Source organism: Crocuta crocuta, unplaced genomic scaffold, assembly GCF_008692635.1.
Source record: "Crocuta crocuta isolate KB4526 unplaced genomic scaffold, BGI_CrCroc_1.0 scaffold318, whole genome shotgun sequence".
Taxonomy (NCBI): Eukaryota; Metazoa; Chordata; class Mammalia; order Carnivora; family Hyaenidae; genus Crocuta; species Crocuta crocuta.
The window spans coordinates 4,537,951-4,564,728 of NW_027531425.1; the positions used below are offsets into that span (position 1 = coordinate 4,537,951).

The 26,778-nt window shown below is 54.4% G+C and overlaps 1 protein-coding gene and 1 long non-coding RNA gene across 2 annotated transcripts in view; both read left to right on the forward strand.

Moving 5' to 3' along the window:
• Positions 1-12,049, forward strand: part of LAD1 (ladinin 1) — a 19,309-nt gene extending 7,260 nt beyond the window's left edge. Inside the window, exons 3-11 of the mRNA XM_077771985.1 lie at positions 4,625-4,762; positions 6,115-6,937; positions 7,440-7,544; positions 8,332-8,375; positions 9,709-9,781; positions 9,887-10,024; positions 10,567-10,653; positions 10,919-10,993; positions 11,342-12,049. Coding sequence (XP_077628111.1) covers positions 4,625-4,762; positions 6,115-6,937; positions 7,440-7,544; positions 8,332-8,375; positions 9,709-9,781; positions 9,887-10,024; positions 10,567-10,653; positions 10,919-10,993; positions 11,342-11,347 — 1,489 coding nt within the window. The 3' untranslated portion in view covers positions 11,348-12,049. The remainder of the gene's footprint in view (positions 1-4,624; positions 4,763-6,114; positions 6,938-7,439; positions 7,545-8,331; positions 8,376-9,708; positions 9,782-9,886; positions 10,025-10,566; positions 10,654-10,918; positions 10,994-11,341) is intronic.
• Positions 12,050-21,989: 9,940 nt separating this feature from the next.
• LOC144238244 (uncharacterized) lies at positions 21,990-24,862 on the forward strand. Its single transcript, XR_013337044.1, has 3 exons — positions 21,990-22,159; positions 22,263-22,277; positions 24,843-24,862. It is a non-coding gene; the product is annotated as an uncharacterized LOC144238244 (long non-coding RNA).
• Positions 24,863-26,778: the final 1,916 nt, after the last annotated feature.

Consider the following 26,778-nt stretch of genomic DNA (forward strand, 5'->3'; position numbering starts at 1 on the left):
TTTTTCCCCCCCCCCCCCCCCGCTTTGTTCTCTTCCTTGTCATGACAGAGGTTTACTGCTCTCAGAGAGGAGGAAAGCCCTGCACATCTGAGAGCTGACAGTCACATTTGTTCATTCCATATTTATTGGCTCTCGTGGGGCCGCCAGGCACCGTGGTGGGTGCTGGAGATGACAGATGCCCTTGCCTGTGGTCTCTCCTCTCCCTGCAGGACAAGATCTTCACACTTTCTTCCCGAACTTCTCATACCCTCTCCACTCTTCCTTCCTTTGCCTTCTTTAAAAAGAAAACAAAACTTGATGCGTCTCTATTGTATATAAATTATAACTCAATTAAAAAATCATTGTTGGGGCACCTGGATGGCTCAGACAGTTGAACGTCTGACTTCAGCTCAGGTCATGATCTCACTGTTCGTGAGTTTGAGCCCCTAATCGGGCTCTGTGCTAAAGGGGGTTGTGGATGGGGATGAGGGAAGAAAAGAAGAAGAAACAAGGAAACTAGGATTTTTGGCCTGAGCAATTCCTGTTAGTAAGATGGGAAAGATCAGAGGAGAAAGGAGTTCAGGGAGATGTTAGGTAGTGGTAGGGGAAGGAAAAGTTCCATTTCTGGCTTGTTCGGGGTGAGGAGAAGACACTCGTGCAAAGGAGGCCAAGGTCGTCAGCCAGGGAGACTGGAGGTCAGAGTGCAAACCGCAGGGAGGAATGAGGTCCTGTCCAAGACTGCAGGGGTGGGGGTGGGGGTGGGGACACAAAGACCAGCATGGAGTAGTGAGAAGAGATGCCTGGTCCACGGGAAAGCAGCCCGATGGCTCAGGCCAGACGCAGGCTGCCTTACCCGGGGGAGAATGGGAATCAAAAAAGAAGGAACTGGTGAGGACCAGCAGCTCTCTGGAGAAACTGTCCTCAGAGAAAAGCAAATAAAATGGGACAGTAGCTAGAGTAGAATGTGGACTCAAGAAATGAGTTTTTCTTTTAACATTCATTTATTTTTGAGAGAGAGAGACAGAGTGTAAGATGAGCAGAGAGAGAGAAAAAGGGAGACAGAGAATCTGAAGCAGGCTCCAGGCTCCAAGCGTCAGCACAAAGCCTAACGCAGGGCTTGAACCCACAAACTGCGAGATCATGACCTGAGCCAAAGTCAGCCACTCAACCAACTGAGCCACCCAGGTGCCCCTCAAGGAATGATTTTTTTTTAAAACGTTTTATGTATGTATGTATGTATGTATGCATTTATGCATGCATGTATGTATGTATCTATCTATTCATTTATTTAATTTAGAGAGACAGAGCGTGAGCAGAGCAGGGGAGGGGCAGAGAAAGAGGGAGACACAGAATCCAAAGCAGGCTCCAGGCTCTGATCTGTGTCTTTAAAATGTGTCCTCAATCCATCCCGTTTTCCTTCTCTCTGTCATCACCAAGTTCAAGCCAGCATAGCTCTCACCTGGGCGATTGCAGGAGCCTCCTGATAGGTGTCTCTGTTTCCCTCTCCCTCTGCTACCCTCAATTCCTTTTCCTTCAGTAGCCAGAGATGTAATAATATAATAATAATAATAAATTCTGTCATGTCATTCCCCTATGTAAAACTATCCAGGGTTCTCCAGCATACTTGAGTATAACCCACATTCTTTCCCTGGTCTACAAAGGCCTTTTCCCTGGTCTCTCCTCCCTGTCCAAGCTCTCTGTGGGCCACCCTCTGGCTCTGGGTCTCCCTTCCCCCAAACAGCCAGCTGTCACACCCAGGGCTTGGAACTCGCTGTGCCCTCCTTCTGGGCCACCTTGCCGCCAGATCCGGCTCCTCTGGCTGCTTCTCAGAGGGTCTTCCCCTCCCAGTCATCGTCTCTCGCTTTCCCCTTACCTGTTCTTTTGTCCTATGTCCGTGCTGACATCACTTTGTTCACATGCTTGTTTCCTTGCTCACTGACTGCACCCTGGCCCCCTGTAACATGTGCTCCGTGCACAGAAGAGCCCCGTCCGTCTCCTCGGCCACACCCCAGTCCCTGGAACTATGCCTGGCCTGTCGCCGGTGTTCAAAAAATATTTGGTGAATGTTGCATCAACACAATGTTGGACTTAGAAAACCAGATTGGAGCCATCGTGTGGCTCCTCCATATTTTAGGAAGGAAAATGGAGGAAGAAGAATGGTGGGGGGGGGGGGGCCCCAGGGGAGGAGGAGTAGACTCAGCCTGACAAAAGGCCGCCTTGGGGAATCTTTCCTTGGAGGCTCCCATAGATGCTTTTCATATGCAATTACATTTGCAAAATTTGTGGGTTTGCATGATTTTTTTTTTTTTCTCAAAAAAACCACATCTGTTCCTTCAGTTGAGTCTTGGGTGCAGGGCGATATTCTGCAGGAGGGGAAGAGGCCCAGAAGGAATAGGGCTGGGCAGCCGGGTGGGCTGGGAGAGCAGGTTTGACACCTGACAGTGGCAAAGGGAAGGCCTGACAGTAACTCTGAGAGGAAAGAAAGCCTTTTCTAGACTCTTCCTATCTGCAGGGGCCCCACATAGCACTGGGAGGCTCCAGAGAGGGCTCACTCTGCTGACTTTTGGGGCGTGCTACTCCCAGCCCAAACTTTCTCCCAGGGCTCTGGGTGAAGCACGTCTTCTGCTCCACCAACGCCCCTCCCTCAGGCCCTCTTTGCTGTCTGGACTGCCCTGTTTTCCCCTGCCCCTTGTCACCTCTGTTGAAATCCTGTCTGCCCACCTAGGTCCAGCCCAGGTTCAGTCTCATCTGTGAGCCTTTCTTGATAAGCTCGGCCTGCAGTAATCATTCTCTCCCCTGCAGAGCAATTTCTGTGCGAGTTGGGCAAGTTATTGGTGGACACACTTTTTTAAAAATGTTTTTACTTATATCTGAGAGAGAGAGAGAGAGAGAGAGAGACAGCATGAGCAGGGGAGGGTCAGAGAGAGAGGGAGACACAGAATCTGAAGCAGGCTCCAGGCTCTGAGCTGTCAGCACAGAGCCCGACACGGGGCTCAAACCCACGAACCGTGAGATCATGACCTGAACCGAAGTCGGACACTCAACTGATTGAGCCACCCAGGCGCCCCGTGGACACACTTTTCTTTCTCACTACATAGTAGGTATCTTTAGGGCAGGGACCTTGCCTTGTTCTGTGAATCCCCCAGTTGCTGACTTGCTGGCCCATCACAGTCGCTTAGAGATGAATTTGCTCTTCGGTTGGGATGGAAGTGTGGGTGGATGGAAGATGGGGTGGGCTGGGAGTGAGGTGGGGTGGGGAAGGTATGGCAGNGAAATGGGGGGTGACTGGGTGGATGGTTGTTTGGACTGACAGGTGGCTAGATGGGCAGATGGTGAGTGAGGAAGGAGATGGGTAGGCAGGTGGGTGACTAGCTATGGGAGTGCCTGACTGGTCCTGTGAATGCAGGGTGACTGGGGACAGGAACCCAAAGTAGAGTGTATGGACTCCCCATGTTCCCCAACGAGTGAAAGCTGGGTCTAGAAGGTGAGAGAGGCTCAAAGAGCCCCTGAGAAGGGAAGCGGATACCAGAATCTCTTCTGGGTGTAACTGGCCTTATTTGTGAGTCTCCCCATTCTGAACGGCTGAGAAATCCCCGGGTTGTTGAGAACCTCTGAGAAAGTTTCTCTGTGATTGTCCACTGCTGAATATTATCTAAGACCAGGACCAAAAAGAAAAAGGAACTGGTCAAGTATATAGACCTCCTTTAGCCAGAACCGTGCCCACCCTCCCACATTCCTAGCCACCCCTAGAGAGGGAGGCCTCACATTCCTACTCTGGGTTCCAGAGTTCAAGTCTAACCCAGGGCTTGTCATCCAGGGTGTCCCAGGAGACATGGCAAAGTCAGGAGACATTTTTGGTTGTCACAACTGGGGGGTGGTGTAAGGCATCTAGTGGGTAGAGGTTAGGGATGCTGTTCAACATCTTACAGTTCAGCACAGCCCCTCCGCGTGGAGTTATCCGGCTGAAGTCTCAGCGGCACCCAGGAGAAGAAACTCTGGTCCAATCCAAATCCTTATAGTACCTTTAATTGAAATTGAATTGACATGTGAACCACAAATATGAACCACGTTTAAAATTGTGAATTTTCTATTAGACGCATTAAAAAAGTGAAAAGAAACGGATGATTAATTTTAATAATGTGTCTCATTTACCCCAATATATCCAGAATATTGTTTCAACATGTAATCAATATGCAGAATTATCATTACTTTTTAAATGTTTATTTCTGAGAGAGAGAGAGAGAGTCAGAGAGGCAGAGAGTGAGGGAGACAGAGGATGAAGCAGGCTCTGCACTGACATGGAGCTCAAACTCATGAACTGAGAGATTAATACCTGAGCTGAAGTCGGACGCTTAAGCGACTGAGCCACCCTGGTGCCCCAATAAGTAGAATTATCAATGAGATGCTCTGCATTCTGTTTTTCATATTACGTCTTGGGAATATGTGTGTAGCTTATACTTCTAACTCATCTCAGTTTAGCCCAGCCATGTTTCAAGTGCGCCGTAACCACCTGCAGACATCCCAGGCCTAGAGGGTATTTGCTCTCCCAGCCCCTGCAGGGATCTGGCCTGGGAACAGGTATCCGGGGACCCAGGAGTCTGCGCTGCATTGACCTTCTTCCCCTCTTCCCTTCCCCCTCCCCCAGCCTGGCCAGGCAGTGGACTCTGGAGGATGAGGAGGAACAGGAACGCGAGCGCCGGCGGCGGCACCGGAATCTGAGCTCCACCGCAGATGATGAGGACCCCAAGCCCGCCCAGAATGGAGACACACCAGCTGCCCAGAGGTGCTCGGGTCAGGGAGGGAGACGAGGCGGGGGACGGACCAGGCACCGTTTCCCTATCCCAGGTGACCCGGATGGACTTAGCTGCCCCAGATAGACCAGGTCTGGCTTGCCTGTAGGGAATGAGATAAAGGGTCCGCAGATGAGTTTCAAGCTCCTCACCCTCCCTAGATCCTCCTCTGCGCGGCACCCTCTTCGGAATCAGAATCCTGTCTATACATTGATGCTATCCATGAGCCACTACTTCCGCTGCATGTTTGATGGATAAAACTCACTTAATCTTTAACAATATCCCCGAGAGACAGGTATCATTAACCCATTTGACAGATGGAGAAACTGGGTCAAAGAGCACACAGGTGACTTGCTGAGATCACATGCCTAAGGTTGGCAAAGCCAGACTTTTCATCAGACTTTTCATCAGATCAGTCTGTGGCTCAGCTCTTTCCACACCCCAGGCTGCTCCCCCTAACCCAAAACCTCCATGATTCCCTTCTGAGGGGAGGGACATGGTGACTACTCTGGCCGCCTGGATTTTAGGGTGATGATGGAAAGGAAGTCCCCGGTGCTCCGGGACTGTGCTGGGCAGTCACCTGGAATCAGTCTCATTTCACCCATCAAGCCTGGGTTTGCAGATTTGGAAGCTGAGGCCCAGACAGTGGATTAACTTGCCCCAATTCCCATGGACAGCAGGGTGGTGAGGAAGGAAAAGAATCTCCTTTTGCTGGAGGCCAAGTGCTACAGGTTTTGGATGATCCTCTCAGGTGTCTTGTGTTCCTTGGGTCTCTGAGAGAAGGGTGAACAGGGTGTGTGCTCTGGGCTGCGCCAGTGCCCGTGGCTGCCACCAAGGCCCAGCAGCCACGTGACCAACAAGAGTGCGGGCTGGTGTGTCAGAGCGGAGGGCGCTCCTCTGAGCCCCACCACTAATCATCTGTGTGACCTTTGACAAATCCCTGAATGTCTCTGGTCCCAATCTAAGCCCTAAGGAGGCAAGCATTTTATTTATTCCTTTTGACGCCCACTGCCCAGCACGGGGGCCCAGCACACACAAAAGGGTTGTTCCGTCAGTGTTTGTTGATTGGGTCTCAACATGGGTAGCTGGACCATATAGGGGTTTATAAACTTTTTAAAAACATGGTGCACATTGTTCAAATGATTTCATGGAAGCCCAATACGTAAAGCAGATAAAAGTGATCTTTATTTAAGTGATGGGGGTGGAGTGGGGTGAGGAGGGGAGGCCAGGGCTCTACTTCCTCATCCCCTCCCTGGTGGCCCAGGAAGCATGTCCGTTGGGTCTCTCCCATCTTTGATAGCCTCTGATTCTTATCTTCCACCCTGTCTCCCATCTTCTGGCCTAGACTGCCCAGCGTGGATGAGGCAGAGGTGCCCGGGCCACAGACCGCAGCCTCTAGAGATGAGGACGAGGACAGCCAGGCCATCCTCAGGACACGGCAGGAGCGGAGGCAGAGGCGGCAGGCAGTGCAGGCCCCTGTCCTGCTGGAGGCAGAGGAGGGAGGGGACAGCTCTGGCCCCGGGCAGGCCAGCCAGCAGCCCCTCAAGCCCAGGAAGGAGGCGGAACTGCCTCCTCGCCGGAGACTGAGCCGGGAGCAGCGGGGTCCCTGGGCCAGGGAGGAGGAGAGCTTGGCGGACCAAGAGGCAGAAGGCAGGAAGAAGGGGGTCTCAGAGAAGCCCCCCACCTCAGAGAAGTCCTCCGTCCCAGAGAAGATAGTAGCCCCTGGGAAGAGACTGGTCTCAGAGGAGACCTCCATCTCGGAGAAGGTCCCGGGACCTGAGAAAACTTCTGTGTCAGTGAAGAGAGTCATCTCAGAGAAGAAATCCGTTCTAGAAAAAACAAGTGTCTCTGAGAAGATGCCGGCCCCAGGGAAGACATCAGACTCAGAGAGGAGACTGGTTTCCGAGAAAGCCTCGCTCTTTGAGAAGTCTCTGGTGTCCGAGGAGACCCCGGGTGCGGAGGCAAAGCTGGCTCCAAAGACGGCGGCAGCCTCGGGGCAGCCCCAGGCAGGGCGGCGGCTGGCTTCCGGGGGAAGCCAGCCCACCACCGAGGAGCAGAGGGCAGGCGCCCTCTCTGAGAAGAGCCCCCCGGCCTCGGCAGAGCTGGGAGAGCATGGGGCGCCAGGCCCTCCCACTGTGGCTTCCCGCCTCCCGCCCATCACACTCCAGGTTGGCAGTGCCCCGCCCCTCCCATCCCTGCACACGCCCCTCTCATCCTGTCCCCGGTGGTCTCTGGCACCCTTGCCATCTCCCGTCCCTCTCACCATGGGGCCAGATTTGGCAGTTTCCTCTCTCCCTACCTGCTTCCAATCAGAATAGGGGTCATTGAGGCAAGGGCAGGCTGTTGGCAGCTGGAAAGGGCATCCGCTGTGTTGCCAGGGAGCACTGCTACCCTGAACCCCATCGTCACCCAGGGCCTGGATTCAGGACACCAGCAGACTTTGGGGAAGCCTCACGTTCTTCCAGAAGTTCTGCTGGAAAGTTCTACCTGGTGTCCTGGCCCCACGGACCTGTGTCCACGATCCACACAGCCGAGGCAGAGGGGCAGGGCTGTTTTCTTCCCCTCTTCCCCTGCAGCTCTTGGGATGAGCCAGGCCACATGGGGTCCCCATGGCAGCTTGGGCTTCGGGCTACCCCGACCTCCCGTGTGACCCTCCCCCACTCCATCCAGGTGAAAATCCCCAGCAAGGAGGAAGAGGTGGACACACCCTCACCCACGCAGGCCACCTACAGCAGCTCCCTCAAACGCTCCAGCCCCAGGACCATCTCCTTTCGGGTGAGAGCCCGGGGCACGCTGGGGAAACCAGCATCTATCACAGCATGGGGACCTTGGTTAGATATCAAGAGGATCCTTTGGATAGAGAGGGGTTTTGGATTCTCATGGGGGGCCAAGAGCAGATGACTTGGATTAAGCGAAGGAAAGCCCGGTTAATGACCCAGAGGGTGGGTGTGGATGAGACTGTGCAGCCCCACCTAGTGGACAAGGTCAGGGCTGCAGGAAGAGGGCGCCAGGCAGGTTCAGTGGCAGGGGCCCCACGCCTGCCTTCATCAGTTCCTGATCTCACCCAGGAGGCTTGCGCAGTGGGGAAGGGCAGGGGCCAAGAGCAGTGGGGCTCTCCAAGCGTTCCCTGCTCTGCCCAGTAGTACACGTGGTGTGGACGGAGGACTCCCCTCTCCCCTGATAATTTATTCTTAGTTCCTTGGTTCACTGGGTGCTTCGCTCATTTTTGACTCCCTGTGCTTTGTGCCTCTGATGTGTGCCAGGCCCTGGGGAGGAAGCTGGGTGCCTGATGTTGGCCAGGGCTGGTCAGGGCTCCTGGGCAGTGGGGAGACAGACAGGAAAACAGGTGGCTGAGCTGGTGGTGGTGGGGCCGGGGGAGGGGCTTCTGACCCGGCCTGGTGGGTCGGGGCAAGTGTCTCCCAGACCAGAGGAGGGTCTTTAACAGAAGTTTGGTTGGGGGTTGGAGGAGGAGGAAGTGTTCAGAGAGCTGAACCCTTTTGTCCAGGAGGGCCGTGGCCTCCTGGGGACTGTCACTCATCAGAGCCTCTCCTTCTTGTTTCAGATGAGCTCCAGGAAAGACAACTCGGAAACAACCTTAACGCGCAGGTCAGGGGCCTGGGGGCCCTGGCTTTGTCTGATCTGGTCGTGTTCAGTCTGTGTTTGCTGAGCGCCTGCCACCCATTTTCCTTGTGCCAGGCTGTGCCATAGAGCCCCCGGGGGGAAGTCCTCAGCCAGGGCTCCAGATCCTGCAGGGACACTGGGCTAACATGAGGGCACAAGGCCCAGTGAGATGGAACACGGAGGGGAGGGAGGGAACAGGAACAGGGCTTGGGTGGGGCTCTGAAGGGGAGGACGTTGGGGCGGGAAGGGGGAGGATGGCCTTCCAGGAGGAGGACCACCGTGAGTGCAGGGGAGGGAAAGTCCCTGCTTTTAGCAGACCTGATGCAGGCGGGCCTGGAAGTCTGCATGCTCCATAAGCATCCCCGTGCCCTGTAATTTTGAGGCAAGTAGTTTGAGGACTGTGGTTTGGAAAAAGGAAACTGAAATGGAAACTGAAAAGCAGTTGTGCTCAAGCATGAGGAATTCAGTGCACTCACGCTGTGTCCACCTGCCCCTAACCATTTGTGGAGCCAACTATCCAGCCTAGGCCTGGGGCGACAGTGGTGGCACGGGGTAGGCAGGTGAATGAGACATGGCTGCCACTCTCAGCACCTCACATCAAACTTGTGAGAAGCCCCCCCCGGCAGGGAGGTGCAGGGACAGGAATGTAGCCCCAAAGAGGCTGTAGCAGCCTGGCCTGCGGGAGCTGGAGAATACATCACAGAGCAATTGACTTCTGCATGGGACTTGAAATAGAGGGAACAGCACAAATGAAAGCCCAGAGTATGAAAAGCATGAGGTGTCCAGTTAACTGTGTGTGTGGCAGGGGGGTGGATGCTGGTGTCGGGAGGGGAGTCAGGGACCAGACCGAGAGCCTTGTATGCTGTGTCGGGGAGTCTGGTCCCTGCCCTGTGGCCTGAGAGGTTTGAGCTGTTAGGCCAGGTTGGGCTTTGTTTGGGGGTAGAAGTGGCCTGGTGGCACTAGGGGAGAGCTTGGGGTGGCCGTCAGGGGGAGTCGGGGAAGGGGACTGCAGTGCTGGGGAAGGTAGAGAGGAAGGAGATTCAGGAGATGGGTGTGAGGTCCAGTGACAAGAACGGGGGAGAAATGGCAGATATTTCTGATCCCGGGGGTGGTTCCCTGCTGAGTGGGATGTTTCTGGGGAGATGACGGAAGTCCCTGGACTTTCCTGTAGTTCTTCACTTTGGCCAAGTCATTATAGCCTCCTTCGGTGATGGAGGCCATCTTCTCTTTGCGAGAAGGGTGGGTGGGTACTGCTCAGGGTCCAGGCAGGCCCGGTGCAGACGTCTTACCTGTTTTGTCCTGTCCTGCCGTCCCGCAGCGCCAGCATGAGGCTCCCGGCCAGCACAGTCAAGTTGGGCGAGAAGCTGGAGAGATACCACACGGCTATTCAGGTGGGCATGGGTCTCGTGGAGGGTCCAGGGTACCTGACGAGTGTGCTAGGTGTGCTCTGTGCACCTCACCCTCATGGGTCAGCCATCGGTGTTCTCTCTTTCCAGAGATCAGAGTCAGTCAAGTGTCCAGGCTCCTCCCGCACCGAATTCTTTGTGGCTCCCATGGGCGTAGCCAGCAAGCGCCACCTCTTTGAGAAGGAGCTGGGGGGCCAGAGCCGAGCAGAACCAGCCTCCAGCCGGAAGGTGAGGGCTCAGGCCCAGCTGGGTCTCTTCAGGCTGATTAGGCCCGAGGCCTCCAGATGCAGAAGCTGATCCTGGCAGTACTAGAAAGCTCCGTCTTTTCCAGGGCGCCTGGTGGGGGGTGGCTCAGTCGGTTGAGTGTCCAACTTTGGCTCAGGTCGTGATCTCACGGTTTGTGAGTTCAGACCCCACAGCAGGCTCTATGCTGTGGTGACAGCGCAGAGCCTGCTTCAGATCTTCTGTCCCTTTCTCTCTCTGCCCCTCGCCCACTCACGCTCTCTTAAAAGAAAGCTCCATGTTTTCTCATGTCCATTTTGACAGAAGCCGCTGTTGACTCGAGTTGCTATTCATAAGCCCGTCTCCCTAGCTGTGTGCGGCATTCCCTGGGGGAGGGCCGGGGGCCTTCCGGGGCATATGTTGCAGGTGCTGGGTGGATATGGGAGTGAGGCAGAATCATGTCCCCGTGCTCTGGGGACATGGGACTCTGAAAGTCCCATCCTGTTGCCAGCAGCCCCACGCCCTGAGATGCAAGCCTTTCATTTCAGGAGAACATGAGGCTCTCAGGGCTTGTGACGTCAAGGCTCAACCTGTGGATCAGCAGGACCCAGGAGTCCGGAGATCAGAACCCCCAGGTACCCCGTCGCTCCCTGAGATCTCGTGCTCTGGGCTGTTTGTGGGGGAATGGCCTGGGTCAGAGAAGGGGCAGCCCTGAGAGAAATAGGTGCTCCAGCAGTGGAGACCTTGGTGAGTGAGAAGGACTAAGCCTGTGGGCCAGGAGTCAGAAGAGAGGAGTGGGTCTGGGGTCTTTCCTCTCAGGAAGGGGAGGGGCCTGGGGATCCCAAGCCCCTCCGCAGTTGGCCTTCATCCCCCCCACCCAACCCTGATGTCCCAAACCAGGAGGTACGGAAAGAGCCAGCAGCCACCAGGAGGGCCCAGTGGGGAAAGAAAGCAGATTCCTCCCTGGACGTTGAGGTGAGAGGGGCAGAGAGGGGCTGGCCCTGGGGACACTCCACCCCCAACCCCTGTGGACACACTAATTGGCCTCCAGCTGCACAGTCTAGTGCCCAGAATACCCTGGTTCTGCTCTCAGGCTTGTTCGACACAAACTTGAGAATGCTGATTGAACCCCTGAAATGGCTTGGCCTTCCCTACAGTTTTGCAAAGCATCCCCTCCCCCCCGCCCCACTTCAACCAGCAGGTTTGGGGCCTCTGGTATGAGTGTGGGCCTTGGGCAAAGGGACGCCTTCCTGTCCAGAGGCCTCCTTTCCCTCCCAGCTCTAGGAACCTCCTTGTCTTTTCTGATAGACCTTTGCCCCACAGGTGTGATGAAGCCTCTGCGGGGACAGACGTGCAACTCTGCATCTCAGGGGCCTGCCCTCAGGCCGCGCCCTGTCTCCAGCAGCAGTCCTGTCTCTCGTTGCCCCTGACCCCTCTCTGCCTCTGGACCTGGGGCCAGGAGTGTCGGGGAGACTCACCCAGCTCCTGCCTAGCCCAGCGTCCAGGGGGGGCGGGTGTGCCCTGGCACCTTCTCCCCCACCGCAGGCACCGCAGATCCCGGGACCCAGCGTCAGCCCAGGGCACAGCGTCGGTTCTTGTCAGCGCTATGTGGCCACCACATCCTGTCCAGAGATGGCTTCTAGTTCCCGCTCTCGTCCAGGGTCAGGGCGGTAGTCTCTGAAGCACCTCGGGGTCACCTCTGTGACCTGCCCCCAGCAGGTGCTGCCAGGTGCCCGTGATGTCCTGATGTCCCTCCCAGAGGCCTGGGTTTACGCACCTCGGGCCCTGGGGCCTGCATCCCTCTTGCTGAGGCCCATCGGCTGGGTTGTGACAGAGTTGCACTGTGTCTTCGTGTGCCCCGTCTCCCTGCTCTGTTTCCCTTTTGCTTCCTGGGCCTGCTGCTCTGGCCAGGAGCCCAGTGCCTCTTTGTGGCCCCCTTCACCCTCTTTCTGAAAAAGCTGCTCTCAGGAAAGATCTGATAAACTCATTCACTCTTAGGTGTAAGTGACTAATAATAACCTTAAAAACGGATTCCTTCCTGAAGATCTGCTTTCTAACTGGGGTCGTCTGCAGTGTGTGTGTGTGGGGGGGGGTTGTTGTGGCTAGATTGAGGGGAGGGGCCGGTTGTCATTTTCCCTGCCACCCCTCTTTGCCTCACGTGAAGGTGAGTTGCCACCCTGTCCTAGCACAGCGACTGATGTGGCCGAGGGCAGAACTGCCACACTTCCCCAAACATTTTCTCCTAAATTCCAGTCCTCCGTTCCCCAAAGTCATGGCCCATGTGGGCTTAGGGAATGCTGAGCTTTCTGGAAATCTAGGGCAAACCAACCTCAGAAAGTCATCTGGTGCCCTGTCAAACCCTTTAATGGTGTAATTAAAAAAATAAGTGTGTGTGTGTGTGTACACACACGTGTATATATATGTACATATATTTACACACTTCTCACACATATACTGTGTACTATACATACATGCACACACAAATACACATATATTCACATATGCGCACATATATACATATATACTATACATGCACATATACACACATATACACACACACATGCCTACACATTTATTTATTTATTTTTTCATTTGAACGTCATTAGAACTCTTCTTCTGGACTGCTCTGGCTTTACCCAGAACCCACTGGAGATGTGGGGGAGAATAACGGCAGAGCCCTGCCCCCTTCCCTCTGTCCCTTGCCTGCAAACATACCTGGAAAATTCTGAGGTTTCTCAGAACACAGCCCTTAAGGGCATCACCAGGCCCCAGTTCCCAAAGCTTGCAGGGCCGAAGCAGCCAGCCAGGGACCACCAGCCTTGTCCTAGCCTTTGTGACGGTGAGTGAGGGCTCCTATCTTGGGTCCTGTAGTCTAGGGGACAGAAGGCCCTTAGGGCCCCATCTGTACAGACCTCCCGGGGAGCCCAGGCTGGCCCATCTTCAGCTGGTGGGTCTCCTGTGGCTGGTGCCATGCTTGCACTGAGCTAGGAATGGTGGGATATGAAGGCACTGCCCTGCACCCCAGTGCCTCCCCACCGAGGTAAGGCCAACTGCGGAGGGACTTGGGGCCCCCAGGCCTCTTCACTTCCTGAGAGGGAAGACTCCAGACCCACTCCTCTCTTCTGCCTCCTGGCCCACAGGCTTAGCCCTCCTTACTCCCCATGGTGTCCACTGCTGGACGAAACCAGGGCCCCAGGGAGGAGTGTCAGAGCTTTGTCCAGAGACCCAAAGGACCTGCTGGGAACTCAGGGTTCAAACAGGGATCTAAAGACTTCTGCATGGTCTATTCTAAACTTTGGAAAATCCCCTGGTAGGCGAATTTGTCCAGCAGGCAGGAGCCATCCTCACCTAGAGAGGCTCCCAGGAACCTTCCAGAGTAGAGGCCTGAGTGGGGACTGAGGGGGCTAGCTTGGTCCTGGGTGTCTGGTGGGTCCTGGCAGCTGCACGCCCTCTCTGGGGGTGACCATCAAGGACGGGCTGCAGGGCAGAGTGTTTAGGGACACGACCCCGTGACTCCCTGTCCCTAGCATCATGGGCCCCCCACACTAAGGCCCTGACCTTCTTCCTGTCAGAGGGTCAGCCTCCCAGCAAGGATACAAATATATGCACAAGATGATTTCAGCCGGGGACAGGTGTGAGGACGAAGTGCAAGATGGCGGTGACTGGCTGGCTGAGTGGACAGGGGAGGCCTCTGGGAGGAAGTGACATTGAGCAGGTCCCGTTCCCCGCCCTCCCCCGCCCCCAGCCCTGTCTGCTTTCCTGTCCTGAAGGCCTCGGGACCTCACACATGGCCTGCTCTCTTGGCTCTCACATTTGCAAGCAGTGTCCAGGATACGCTTCTTCCAGTAAAATTCTGGGTGAGGGCCATCGCCTTGTCTCGTCCTTGTTACCCTTAGCACTATATATCTATCTGCAGGGATGGGGGACATTTGCAGCAGGTCGGGAGCAGCCCTGCCTTGTCAAGATGCATCTGCTGGAAAGAGGCTAGACTTTCTCACTGACTGCCCGCCTCCCCGTTCTCAGAATTAAATCCCTGCTTTAGAACAGAGCGCAAAAGCCTCACAGAGTCCATGAACAACTGAGAACCTACGGGATTTTTCCCACAGGGATCTGTGGTGATTTAGGTGCCTGGGTCCCTCTCCCAGGCATCTGTGCAAACAAATTATGGCCCGTTTGGGGCGCCTGGGTGGCTTAGTCGGTTGAGCGTCCGACTTTCGCTTAGGTCATGATCTCGCGGTTCGTGGGTTCGAGCCCCGTGTCGGGCTCTGTGCTGACTGCCAGCTCAGAGCCTGGAGCCTGTTTCTGAGTCTGTGTCTCCCTCTCTCTCTGACCCTCCCCTGCTCACACTGTCTCTCTCTCTCTCCTAGAAATAAATAAAAAATATTTAAAAAAACAAAACAAAACAAAACAAAAAACAAATTATGGCCCGTTTGCAGGACTGCTGGGCTTATGAGGAACAGTAACCCGCTGAAAGTGGCTCTAGTTAACGGAAGGTTTAAGACCAGCAATTCCTAAATTCCAAAAGATCCCAGGCCAGGACACAACTCAAGGCTGGGCTGTTGTGGGCTAGACAGAAAGCAGGATGAGTATGCTTTTCCTCCATCTCTCTCTGTCTCTCCGGGCAGCCTGGTTGCTCACCGTTCCTCTGTCAGTCTGCTCCCACCACCTGCCTCTTTGCTTCCCCAGGGTCCTTCTCCCCCTGGACGCTGACTGGCAGGCACGTGGCCTCAGCTCGCCCCACACAGATCTCCCGGGCACACGGAGGGCCACATGGCAGGGATAAGCCTGGAGGTGGGGAATCAGACCATTGGGCTCAGAGGCCACTGGGGACCAGGGAGGGGACAGGTTTCAGCTGAGTCAATGGGGCAGGAGTATGATAGCGGACGGGATGAGCAGCGAGTGGAATCCTGCACGCAAGGCATTCATGAATGGTGGCCGTTGGTGCAGCATCATAGCTCCCGAGGCAACAGGATTGAGAGGGGAATCCAGGACTGGGAAGCATGGGTACATGGTCAGACAGGGGCAGAGGAAGCCACGGAAGGGGGAGACTGGCTTTGCCCACAGAGAAACAGACAAGAGTGTACATCACTGATGGACAGGATCTGGAAGGGCGGGGGCAGGAGGGGGATGGGAGACAGGGAGGGTTGGAGCTCAGGGGCACACCGGAGGAGGGGGCGTGGCCCGGAGGAGGGGCGTTCCTTCTTCAGAGGTAGGACACAGGCCTTGAAAACTCAGAGACACTGAGAGGGAAGGGGAGCTTGGCTGTGCCAGGCCTGCCTTCCCCCTGTTTCATTTCCATCATGTACTGAGCCACAGGATGTGCTGGGCACTGCGTTAGGGGCTGTGGACATATCTGTGCAAGCAGACCACGGAAAACCCTGGGCCCTGGCCTACGTATGTCACAGTCTAGTAGGTTTAGCAGATCATGGTCATGTACTGCTTTATCTTAAAGCCCTGGGGGGAAGGCCCTTCAGCAGTCCTCATGGCCCCCTCCAACAACCCAGGACATCATTCTTAACTGGAGGTTCTACCTTGTGTTTGACGTTCTGGATCAATTTTAGTCCTTTCCCTATGAGGAGGACTTGTCACATGGCTTTGGGGGTCATGGAGGAGACCCATTTTACAGATGTCTTTACTGAGGCCTGCTGAACCTGTATCCGTACAAGGCCACTCAGTGCATTAGAAGCAGCCAGTAATCTGGAAGACGTCTTTACCCACAGCATCATTTTAAGTGCAGCTATTGCTAAGCCCTCCCCTCTGCCCACCAGACCCCTGGCTCAGAGACTCCTGAAGTGTCTTGGAGGTTGCCATCTGCCCCCCGCTCCCCCTGGACTACCCCCAGCCTGCCTTCCCAGGCCTGGGCCCCTGGCATCTGCTTTATCAGGATTCTTAAGAGGGACAGCTGGTTTATGTTACATGCCTGCTCCCTCCTCTGTTCCCTGCATATCTGTTCTGGTTTTAAATAGCTTATCTGAGCAGCTGGACAACCACATGGGCTTATATGGCGTGGGGTGCATGTTCCTTTAGTCCTGTCCCTGGCACCTGCCGAAATAGCAGGCAACACCCCCCGCGCCCCCACCGTGTCTCCTGCTGCACATTCCTCCCACTGCGGGGCTTGGCTTACAAGGCCCCAGCCCACAGGCCTGCTTAAAGCCCTCTCCGTCCCCTGCCCTCACCCAGTCCCTGCTGAGGCTGAGCAGATATCTCGGGATCTGTCGGCAGCTCCTGGTTTGAGGTAAGACTCGGGTGAGGCTCGAGATGGGGAGAGCAGAGAGGAGAGGGAAGATGTTTTGCAGCCTGTATCCAGAGTCGGCCTGCATCCGCCGGGAGTGGATGTCAGAGTCGCTAGCGGCCCACATTCCCTCTGAGAAGAGGCCACACTTTAGAGAGGAGTCACAGGGATTGGATTCTAAGACGAGCACAGTAGGGCAGTAACAACCCTATGTTAGAAGTTAGAGACTTGGATTTGAGTCCCAGATCTGCCACTGAAGATGCTGTGTCGCTGGCAAGTCCTGGGCAAGTGCCGTTACCTCACTGGGCCTCGATTTCCTCATCTGTAGAATGGATGAGATCACTGCTAGGCATCTGTCTGCTCTAAAGACAGTGAGTCTCTAGCCAACAGGAACTCTCCCAACTTGCTAGGTCCTGCCCCTCACCTCCAGACCCAGGACCCCCTACACTTTTCCAGGCAGGTCGTTCTTGACTCTCAGAGAGCAGAGCAAGACTGCAGTCATATCAATCAGAATAGTCCTGGTGGTGAAATTCTCATCTCCAGGAATTCAGAAACCATCCTGGAGGCTCCGAGGAAGAGCACACGTGCAGAGGTAGGCAGGGACCCGTGGAGCACCTCTGTGAGCAGACATGTGACGTTCATCTGACCTCCAGAGCCGGGACCACTCTCCTCCCCAGAGAGAAAGCCCTGGCAAGCAGCATTTGGGTGAGGTGGGGGGGCTGATAGGGGAGAGGTCCCAGTGAGAGATCCTTCCATGAGGTGTGAACCCAGCTCCAGGGGTTATTAGAGTCTAATAACCTGTCCCTAGTGGACCCTTGTCCTACACCATCCCAACATGCCCCGTAGGGACAGACCTTGCTCAGGGCCTGGGAGTGGCAGAGAAAGGGATACTCCCTTGATTTTCAGCTTCTCCTGGGCAGACTGAGGAAGTATCTAGGGAAGGGATTGCCTGGAGTGTGAGGAATGTTAACACCCATTCCAGGCCTACGGTAGCTGGGAAGCCATCTGACCTCCAGAATTCCTTCTCTGACCCGTGTCTCGTGGGGCAAGTCCCCTCCGGACAGAAGAGGAATCTGAGAGGATCAGGTTGCCTGCTGGCCCTCCCCGCCCCCCACCCCCAACCCTGTCCCCTTGCTCTCCTGGGGGGCCGACAGCTGCCAGCTTGGGAAGATTCCAGCTGGATGCTGGGGACCAGGGCTGAGGGATGGGGCCCGCATTCCTCAGAGGCTCAGAGCGTTGTTTCTGTGAGACTAGAACGTGAAGCTCAGCTATTTTACAGACAGGTTAGTGGAGCCAGAGAGGTTAAATGAGTTAGCTAAGGTCATACCACAGAAACTGGGTTTTAAACCCAGATTTTGTTTTTTAAGTAGTCTCTATGCCCAATGTGGGGCTTGAGCTCATGACCCTGAGATCAAGAGTCTCATGCTCTACAGACTGAGCCAGCCAGGTGCCCCTAAACCCAGACCTTTTGACGTCACAGCCAGTGTTCTCTCTGCCCTGTATTGTTTTTGCTCTACTCCCCGAGAAAGGTGACCCTGATCTCTTGGCTGTGAGAGGGTTTGGCTAGAAAACAGTCTGTGGAAGCAGGTGAGGGTTTGGGTGTGAGGACACAGCTGCTGTAGAACACGCTCACTCCTCGCCCTGACAGGTTCCTGATCCCGTCTCACTCCAGAGCCCCAGCCTCGGCCCGTCGCCTTCCCCTTCGTCAGTCTCGCCTTCAGGCAGCTGGCTTGCCTGTTGTCCTCATGCTTGAAAGCCCTCCCCTACTCTCCATGGTCAGTTTGCTATTTTTAGGAGTTGGATGGTGCTCCCAGGAGCAGGGAGAGGGCTCTAAGCTTCTCTCTTCCTCGGAGCCCCAGAGCCAGGCCGGTGGGAGGGAGGGCAAGAGAGGGGAGAAGGCTAGAGGCCCCATGTCCCAGGCTGGCATGTATAGCCCCCATGAGAAACCTCGCTGTCCTCCCTCAGGTGACAGATTCCTCCCATGATTCTCTGTCTGGCTCCTGCCGTGGGGCTTGGGACAGTGCATATCTGGGTTAGGGGGCTATTCTTTTTGGCCACTTTCATCTGAAGACCCATTTTGGAGATGCCCTGGAGTTTGGGTCTTTCTTTTTTAAAAATTTTTTAAAAAGTTTATTCCTTTTTGGGGCGCCTGGGTGGCTTAGTCGGTTAAGCGTCCGACTTTCGCTTAGGTCATGATCTCGCGGTTCATGGGTTCGAGCCCCGCGTCGGGCTCTGTGCTGACTGCCAGCTCAGAGCCTGGAGCCTGTTTCAGAGTCTGTGTCTCCCTCTCTCTCTGACCCTCCCCTGCTCACGCTCTCTCTCTCTCCTAGAAATCAATAAAAATACTTAAAAAAAAAAAGTTTATTCCTTTTTGAGAGACAGAGAGAGAGACAGAGCATGAGTGGGGGAGGGGTAGCGAGAGAGGGAGACACAGAATCGGAAGCAGGCTCCAGGCTCTGAGCTGTCAGCACAGACCCTGACATGGGGCTCGAACCCACGAACTGTGAGATGGTGACTTGAGCCGAAGTCGGACACTCAACCAACTGAGCCACCCAGGTGCCCCTGGAGTTTGGGTCCTTCGGCAGAATGAGGTTCCATCCCCTGGTACGACACTATACACATCTGACATCTCTTTTCACCCACCTCCCTCCCAGCGGAGCCAAAAAATGGCTCTGAGTTTCTGTCTAAAGCTCTGTGTAAACCCTCCCTCACTTGCCCCCACCCTACGCCAGCAGAGGGAGCTGGGAAGGGGCCTGCCTCGCTACAGACATACTTGTCCTGAACCCAGCAGGACCTGAGATACTGGGAGCAGGTTCAGAGGAGTAGCCGATGGGTACTGCAGTGGGCACTGGGGCTGAGGAATTCTCCACTCAGGGGGCAGCTGGGAGCAGAGACTCCCTCAGAGTCCCTCAGCCCGAAAGCAGCTGACATCACCCCACCCCATCAGAGCAGGGACTCACTGGGTGTCGTCAGGTGGGTGCCTGGGGCGCCACTCCAGTAGGATGTGCAGGGAGAAGTGGAGAGGGCAGTGAGGAGTGTCCTCTCTGTATCCCTGTCACCTGTGGCTTGAGTCAGAAGTTGGTGGCTGCAGTGCTGGACGGGACCCGGACAGCAGGCAGGCAGGGACCCAGGAGAAGCCTCACTGAGGGTGGCCGTGTCCATGGTTCTGATCTTACCCCTGCCTCCCTGTGGGCTCACCCTCACACCACCTCATCCCTTCCCTCACTCAGGGAGATTGAGAGCTCTCATACTGCACAGCTCCGCGGGGCTGCCATCACGCTTCGACCACTGTGAATGGTGCCCCTGGGGCTGGTAGACTGCTGTGGCCCAGGAGGATTGGGTTATGACAGTCCTTAATCAGAGGTCTGCTCTGGGCTAGGCACTTCACATGAGCTCTGAGCCCCCCAGAGGAGGAGCCGTTTCACAGAAGAGCTGAGGTGTAGGGAGGCTAAGTGACTTTTCTGAGGTCACAGGCAAATGTGAGCCGGAGCCAGGATTCAAAACCAGATTTGTCTCACCTCTCCCTGTGGCTTCTCCCTGTAATTACATGGAAATACAATAAAACCTGACATTGCCTAATGCCTTCCACTTTCCTTAATGTCAGTTTATTCCTCATAAAAATCACCGAGTAGCCAGGATGTGTATGCTCTCTCTCTGGGGTGCAGAGAAAGAACTGCTCTTCAGAGATGTTACACAAAGACTTGCCCAAACACACTCTGCAAGGGGATGGAAGAGGATTTGAATATTGATGGTCCGTTCCTATCCCAGTTAAGGGAGCATCTCAAAAAGAGTCCTCTGGGCAGACATATTTAATTGGAATTTTTATTGATCAGTAGTAGATTCCCTAAGAAGTGATACAGTTCCCCTGTACATTTTGCCCAGTTCCCTCAATGGTACATTTGCACATCTATGGTGTAGGTCGCAACTAGGATATGGGCATTGCTATAAACCATAATCTTACACAGATTTCCCCAGCTCTACTCAGACCAGGTGTGTGTGTGAAATTCTGTATGGTTTTAACCTGTGTAGATTGGTGTGTTCATCACCATACTCAAGACCCCAAACTGTTCTAAAGCCACAAAAATCCTGTGTGCCTTTTAAAAAATTGTTAAATAATCTCTATGCCCTCCGTAGGGCTTGAACTCATGATCTCATCACAGGCTCCTCAAACTGAGCCAGCCAGGTACCCCTCCTGTGTACCTTGGATCAACACGCCCACCTGCCTTCTCCTTCCAGCCCCCTACAAGCACCAATCTGTTCTCCACCTCTGTAATTTTGCCATTTCAAGAACATTACATATTACATTGCATGAAATCACATTGCATGGCCTTTTCTCCCCTCCATGAGAGTTAATTCCCTAGAGGTTCATCCAAGGTGTCCTACGTATCCCACTTTGTTCCTTTTCATTGCCGAGAAGTATTCCACACTTTGGATGTGCCATGGTCCATGTAACCACTTCCTCGGAGGAACATTCTGCAGTGACAGGCAAACTGCATGGAGTAGGGGTTGCATAGCTTTGCTGCCCTGAATGCTTGGCAAGGTTGTGGGCAGGAAAGGTTGAGCAACTATAGAAACACTGTATTGAGAGTTACAATGATTAGCACCAGAACCGGGATATTCCAGTTTACCTGTTGCAGAGAAAGGAGTGAAATGGACATGGCTGGTTGCCCTTGAGGTGATGTGGGGGTTGTTATTCCCCCTGGACAGAGGATGAAGCAGGGTCCTCCCTGCAGGTCACAGGCTGATGAGGGGCAGGCCTGGCTTCACCCCCAGCGTCTCAGGAGGCAGCCTGAGGCTAAGCTCCTCTCACAGAGCTGAGGAGGACCGGGAGATTCCATCTGCCTATACTGACATGTTTCTCTTTCCGGAGGGAGAGCGGAGACCATGTCTGACATGGAAGAGGTGGAGGAAGAGTACGAGGAGTGAGTATCTGGAGCATCCTGTCTGGGGTGCTGAGCCCTCCCTACCCTGCCGCTTACCCCTGGGTGAGACACCTGGGATGGGGAGGGGAGCAGCTGTGCGGGTTCTGGGGAACTGGCCTGTGCTTCTGTGCCTCTGCGCTGCGGACCCTGGGCTGGCCATAGGCTGGGAGACTTTTGGAAATAAAGATGCTCAGGTCTCAGGGTCAGCTGGGGTCCTACCTGGCTTGGAGACTAAGAGGCAGAGGAGCTTAGAAGCTGTCTCCTGAAAGCAGGTCCAGAGCCATTCAATGACTGTCTTGAAGCCATTGAGCTGATCATGCCCCGTGAAACCCAAATCGGAGCTCACTGTTAGCACTTTATCCTGGAACCATACTCCTCCTCAGGTGCCCTGTCCACTGCCTGCCTGGGAGACCCTGGGGGTGGGACACTGGCCGCCGATCTCACAATGATCTGTTAGAGGGTGGTGCTCACCAGGGTACACACAGAGGTATCAGGATGCAGAGCACCTGTCGTCACAGGATTTGCTCTCCTGTGGATGTTAAGATGTCAAATGTTGGACACAATTAGCCAAGAGGGGCTGGGCTTGGAGGGTGGGCCGTGGGTAGTGCGGGAGCTCTAAGGAGGGGAAGAGCAGCGGCGGCTGGGGTAGTCGGGCTTACCTGGGTAGGATTTGGATAGAGAGAGAAGGGTGAGGGAAGGCCATTCTAGGGTACAGCCTGGTGAAGCTCAGAGCGGGGAGTGGTAGGCGGGTAGACGCTGGCGACAGCAAGCTGGCCCCAGCAGAGGTTTGCTGGGGACAGTGGTGGGTAGCCCTGGATGAGAAGGCTGGGCCGGGTTAGGGGGTGTCTTTATAGGTGGGCCGAGGAGGGTGAGCTTCGTTATGCAACGAGGGAAATGAAGAATGGCGTCATCTTTGGGGGAAGGCCAGTGTGTGCATGTGTGTGGTGTGCTATTGACATCTCCTTCTGCCGGGCAGGGAGCAGGAAGGTAAGCGCACCCCGGGTACTCGTTTGGATGAAGGGCAGCCTGGTTGGAAACTGACCCACGTCTTGTCTCTTCTCTTATGGCCATGGTCTTCCCTCCTAAGCAGAAGACGCTGCAGAAGGTATGGAGCTTGGGCAGAGGGAGGGCAGATCCCAGGAACCCAGTATTCTGGGAGCCCTCAGAGAACAGCTTGTCTGGGCCTGCCCCTCACTCCCAGCTGAGCAAAGACTGGTCAGCAACTGTGGCCCCCAGGTGGGGGTGGGTCCTAGCCTTGGTTGCTCAGGTCTTAGGTGAAAGGTTTGAACCTGTCTCCTTTGTCTGCCATTTTGTTCAAACAGAAGCACCGCTTTTTCCAATTAATTATTTTTGATTTTCTTTTTCTCTATTTGTTTTACCGTGAAAAGTTTTAAGTGCAGTAACAGGAGCAAAATCGAATAAGGCACACCTCTCCCTCACCATGCACCCATCAGCTGGCTTCAGCTAGGGCCAAAATTTTTTCCCCTATGCTTCATCTCCCGTTGGTTATTTTTTTAAAAGTTTGTTTTATTCTATTATTATTGTTATTTTTTAATGTTTATTTATTTTTGAGAAAGAGAGAGGGCAGAGACCCAGAATCCAAAGCAGGCTCCAGGCTCTGAGCTGTCAGCACAGAGCCCAACACAGGACTTGAACTCATGAACCGTGAGATAATGACCTGAGCTGAAGTTGGATGTTTAACCGACTGAAACACCAGAAGCCCCAGTTTATTTTATTTTTGAGAGAGAGAGAGAGAGAGAGAGAGAGTAAGCGAGCAAGCAATCAGGGGAGAAGCAGAGAGAGAGTGGGGGAGAGAGACAGAGACTCCCATGGGAGTGAGCTTCAAGGAGCCCAACATCAGGGCTCCATCTCACAAAGCTTGAGATCATGATCTGAACCGAATCAAGAGTCAGATGATTAACCGCTGAACTGACTGAGCCACGCAGGCACCCCTCCCCTCAAGTTTAGAGCAGACATTGCAAATCCTCCCCAGACATCATATATTTCAGGCTTAAAAAGTTCAGTAGGTACCTCGAAAAGATAAGTGCTACTTAAAAAAAGAAAGCATAACCATAACACCGTTATCACACCTAAATACATTCAATTTAATTTAATAATTTTTCAGATGAGATTTTAGAACTGTTCAGTTATCTGAAACATTTTATTTAAACACGAAGACATCCTTGCACCTTTGGAAAGTCCATTCTGACCCACTGACCCGTTCCTACTCTCATCTGTTCTCACATTTTTCCTCAGCTTTGTGCCTCATATCTCCCTGCAAGAACGCCCTAACCTTTCTCTCTTCCTGTGTGCTTGACACATGGACGTGATTACGAGGCCTCGCTCCCGTCCCCACCCGGGTCCCAAGTGACCCAGAGTAGCCCCCTGGCCCCTCAGGCTTCTGCAGGCCCGGCAGGCTGCATCCTGCTCCTTAGAGGCTCAGCAAATTCTCACTGCTCTCATATCAGCACATGGTGTGTGGACACTGACAGAAGGGGCCCCATGAAGGTCTAGGGAGAGAGCCAGGGAAAACGAGGACCCTCTCCTACACTTAAGGCTGTTCCGGGGTGCATGGCCAAAGAGTAGATGCATGGGAAACCCACAGGGGAAACTGAGGGGGGCCACGGGGTCACTATGGTTTTCCAGGAACACCAGATAATTTCAAAGCTCGTTGAACTATGTTGTGAATACAAAAAAATATAGCTGGCCCCACTTTTCAGCTCCGTGCCCTGCATAAACCCTCGATATGGTGGGTTTTCCTTCACTTTGGAGGCTCCGCCAGCTCGTGAATCTTAGGGAGTGATACTTGGGATACACATCTTTGGATCTGGGACTAATCTGCCTGCTACACCCAGTGGGATTTGGCTGTGAATTAACAAAATGGCTTTGCGCTGTGATGGTGGACCGAGCCCCGTGTCTTACCTCGCTTACAGTGAAGGGACTCCACCTGTCTCCCACATAGCTAAGTCCCTGGTATTATATATGACCAAGAAAGAGCAAGGTCTACGTGGATGACCACTAAGCCAATGCCGTGTCTCTTCTTCCAGGAGAGAAAGAGTACACTCTACTGTAAGCTCTTTCTTTGGGCAGGAATTTGCATACCATGGGCTGGCCTGGTTCCTCAGTGTTATAAGGCTTAGCCCCTTAGACGGGGCTGCTTCCTTAAAACACACCAGGCAAATCTGTCCTGTGCCAGACTCTCCACCGGGGCTTTCAGAACTGTGAGTCCTGCAAACTGGAGATATTTTGTGGGATATCTGAGGGGCTCATTCAGTGTAGGAACATGGGGGATGCTTGGCGGCTGGGAATTGTTCCCACTCGGCTCTTTGGAGCCTCTGTCTTCATGTCTACAGGCAGAGCAGATGGCCCGATACCATTTACTGAATGCTTCCCATTGCCGGGCAGCTGCTGGGCGCTCTACGCCTGCTCGATCATGGCGGAGATGCGAGGATCATTCTTTCTGCTCTCCGGACAAGGCACCTGGGAAGTGACTGAGAAGCGAATTGCCTCAGTTGCTAGAAGCAGTGGTTCAGGACTTGGAACTGGAGCTTAATTCCAAGGCCCACTCTCAGAACCCCGCGCTGTCTCCCTGATCCCGTCCCTGTCCTCCCGCTCCCAGATTAACCTGTCTCGCTTCTCCCCTTTGCTGCGGCCACTCCCTGACCCTCAGAAGAAGAGGACTGGAGAGAGAACGAAGACGGTAGTATAGCTTTTGCTTTCCTGTGCCTTCTGCTCCCTGCTGTCCTGAGCCTGGCTGCCGTGGATGGGCCCTGTTGTGTGGCAGATTGGGGGGGGGAGGGGACAGGTATGGAATGGCTCAGTCACTTCCTCCCAGCCTCAGAGGGGCCAGGCTGCTGCTCTTTTCCCCTGGTTTCTGACCTTTCTCCTGGGCTGGGAGGTGGGAACAACCCAGGCTGGCTTGTCCCCTCGCCTGCTCCGAATGTGGCCACAGAAGGCAACTACTGTCTGGAACGAGTGGCCTTTCTCTGCCCCCGATGTGGATACTGGGCCCTCCCTCTGAGCTGGACGGGACCTGGGCAGGGTGGCCAGGGTGTGAGGGGACTGGCGACACACTTATCTGAAGAGCAGCTGGGGGAACTGGAAATAGCCAGAGCAGAAAGGACATGACGTCAGTCTTCAAATGTGCACTGCTGTGGGGTGGTGGGGGCCGGGACTTGTTCCCAGCCCTGAGGGGTAGGGCGGGGGCAAGGACGACACATTGGGCCGAGGTTTAGAAAGAGTTTTCTAACAGGCATGTCTCAGGATGTGGTGGGGAGGCCGTGAGTGCCTCATCAAGTGTGTTCCATGACCCTGAGTGGGGGTGGAGGGGTATTCTATAGAGAAGTGATGCACTAGACAGGGTGGGGAGAGGGGTTAACAAGATGGCCTGAAGAGCACCCCACAACTGGTCATACTCTTGCTGGCCAGCCTTCTAGTCTCACCCCTTCTGGAAGGATCTTCTTTGAGGTAAGGCTCCTTGTGGGGATCAAAGAAGAGGCAATCCCAGGCCCAGACTAGGAGAAGAGGACCGAGAACACAGTGGTTGGAGGCCAACATGTCTTTCGTGATAGCCTCTGTCTCTCCCATCCTGAGGCTTTTTCCTCTCCCTCTGCCAAGAGGCCACCACTTATCAGCCCATCAGCCAGTGAGCATGACCAAGTGCCTCCTACGGGCAGAGCCATGTGCTTGGCGTCATCCTGTCTGATCTGTCTACTCCAAGTGCCTGACTTGGGTGGGGTCCATATCCTGCCACGCAAAGGGATGAAAATAGAAAAATCCTACCAAGTCTCTGGACAGTACAAGTGTCTACACAGTGAGCACCTCATCCACCCTCCCAATTTCTTGCTGTTTTGATGTTTTTTGGATACGGATGAGGGGATCTTAGAGTTACTGACTCCAGGACAGGAGCTTCCCCAACACCTTGTCTTAAGCAGGACATATCCCATGGTGTCAGATCATTGCATGGAGCACTCGGGGTGGAAAGTTGGGGAAACAGCCAGACACCGGACCTACCCACCCCCGGCAGTGAGTGTTGCTGGGCTTGTGAGCCCTCTCTGCTGGTATCAACAGTGCCCACCACACCCTAACACGCTCCTGCCCCAGGCTTCTAGCCCTCCCAGTGGCCTTTAGGTAGAGAACAGGTCTCCACGCTCAGAAAGGCCCACTTGCAATTCCCAAACTCGCAGAGAGACAAGTTCAGAACAAAAGCACCCTTCACAAGCCTGATCATGCCCTTCCATCATGGTTTACCAGGGTCTGTTGTAATGACTGAAGTCTGCTAGAGTATGGCAAAGGCAGCCATGGGCAGTATGTACGTGAATGGATGTGGCTGTGTTCCAATAAAACTTTATTTACAGAAGCAGGCTGGGGGCCAGATTTGGGTCATAGTTTCCCAACTTCTGCTTTAAACCAAGAACTGAGCAGTGCCTTGCCCTTCATGTCGGTGACCCACACATTCCTCTGGATCCTGGGTGTTGCTGACCTCCATCCCCACCCCTCTCTCATCTGGGTTCTGCTGGCTAGCATAAGCAGGGGCCTGGGTGTTCACTGTGTCTGGCTTACTTCTCCAGAACAGGAAGAGGCAGCAGAAGAGGAGGCTGAAGGTG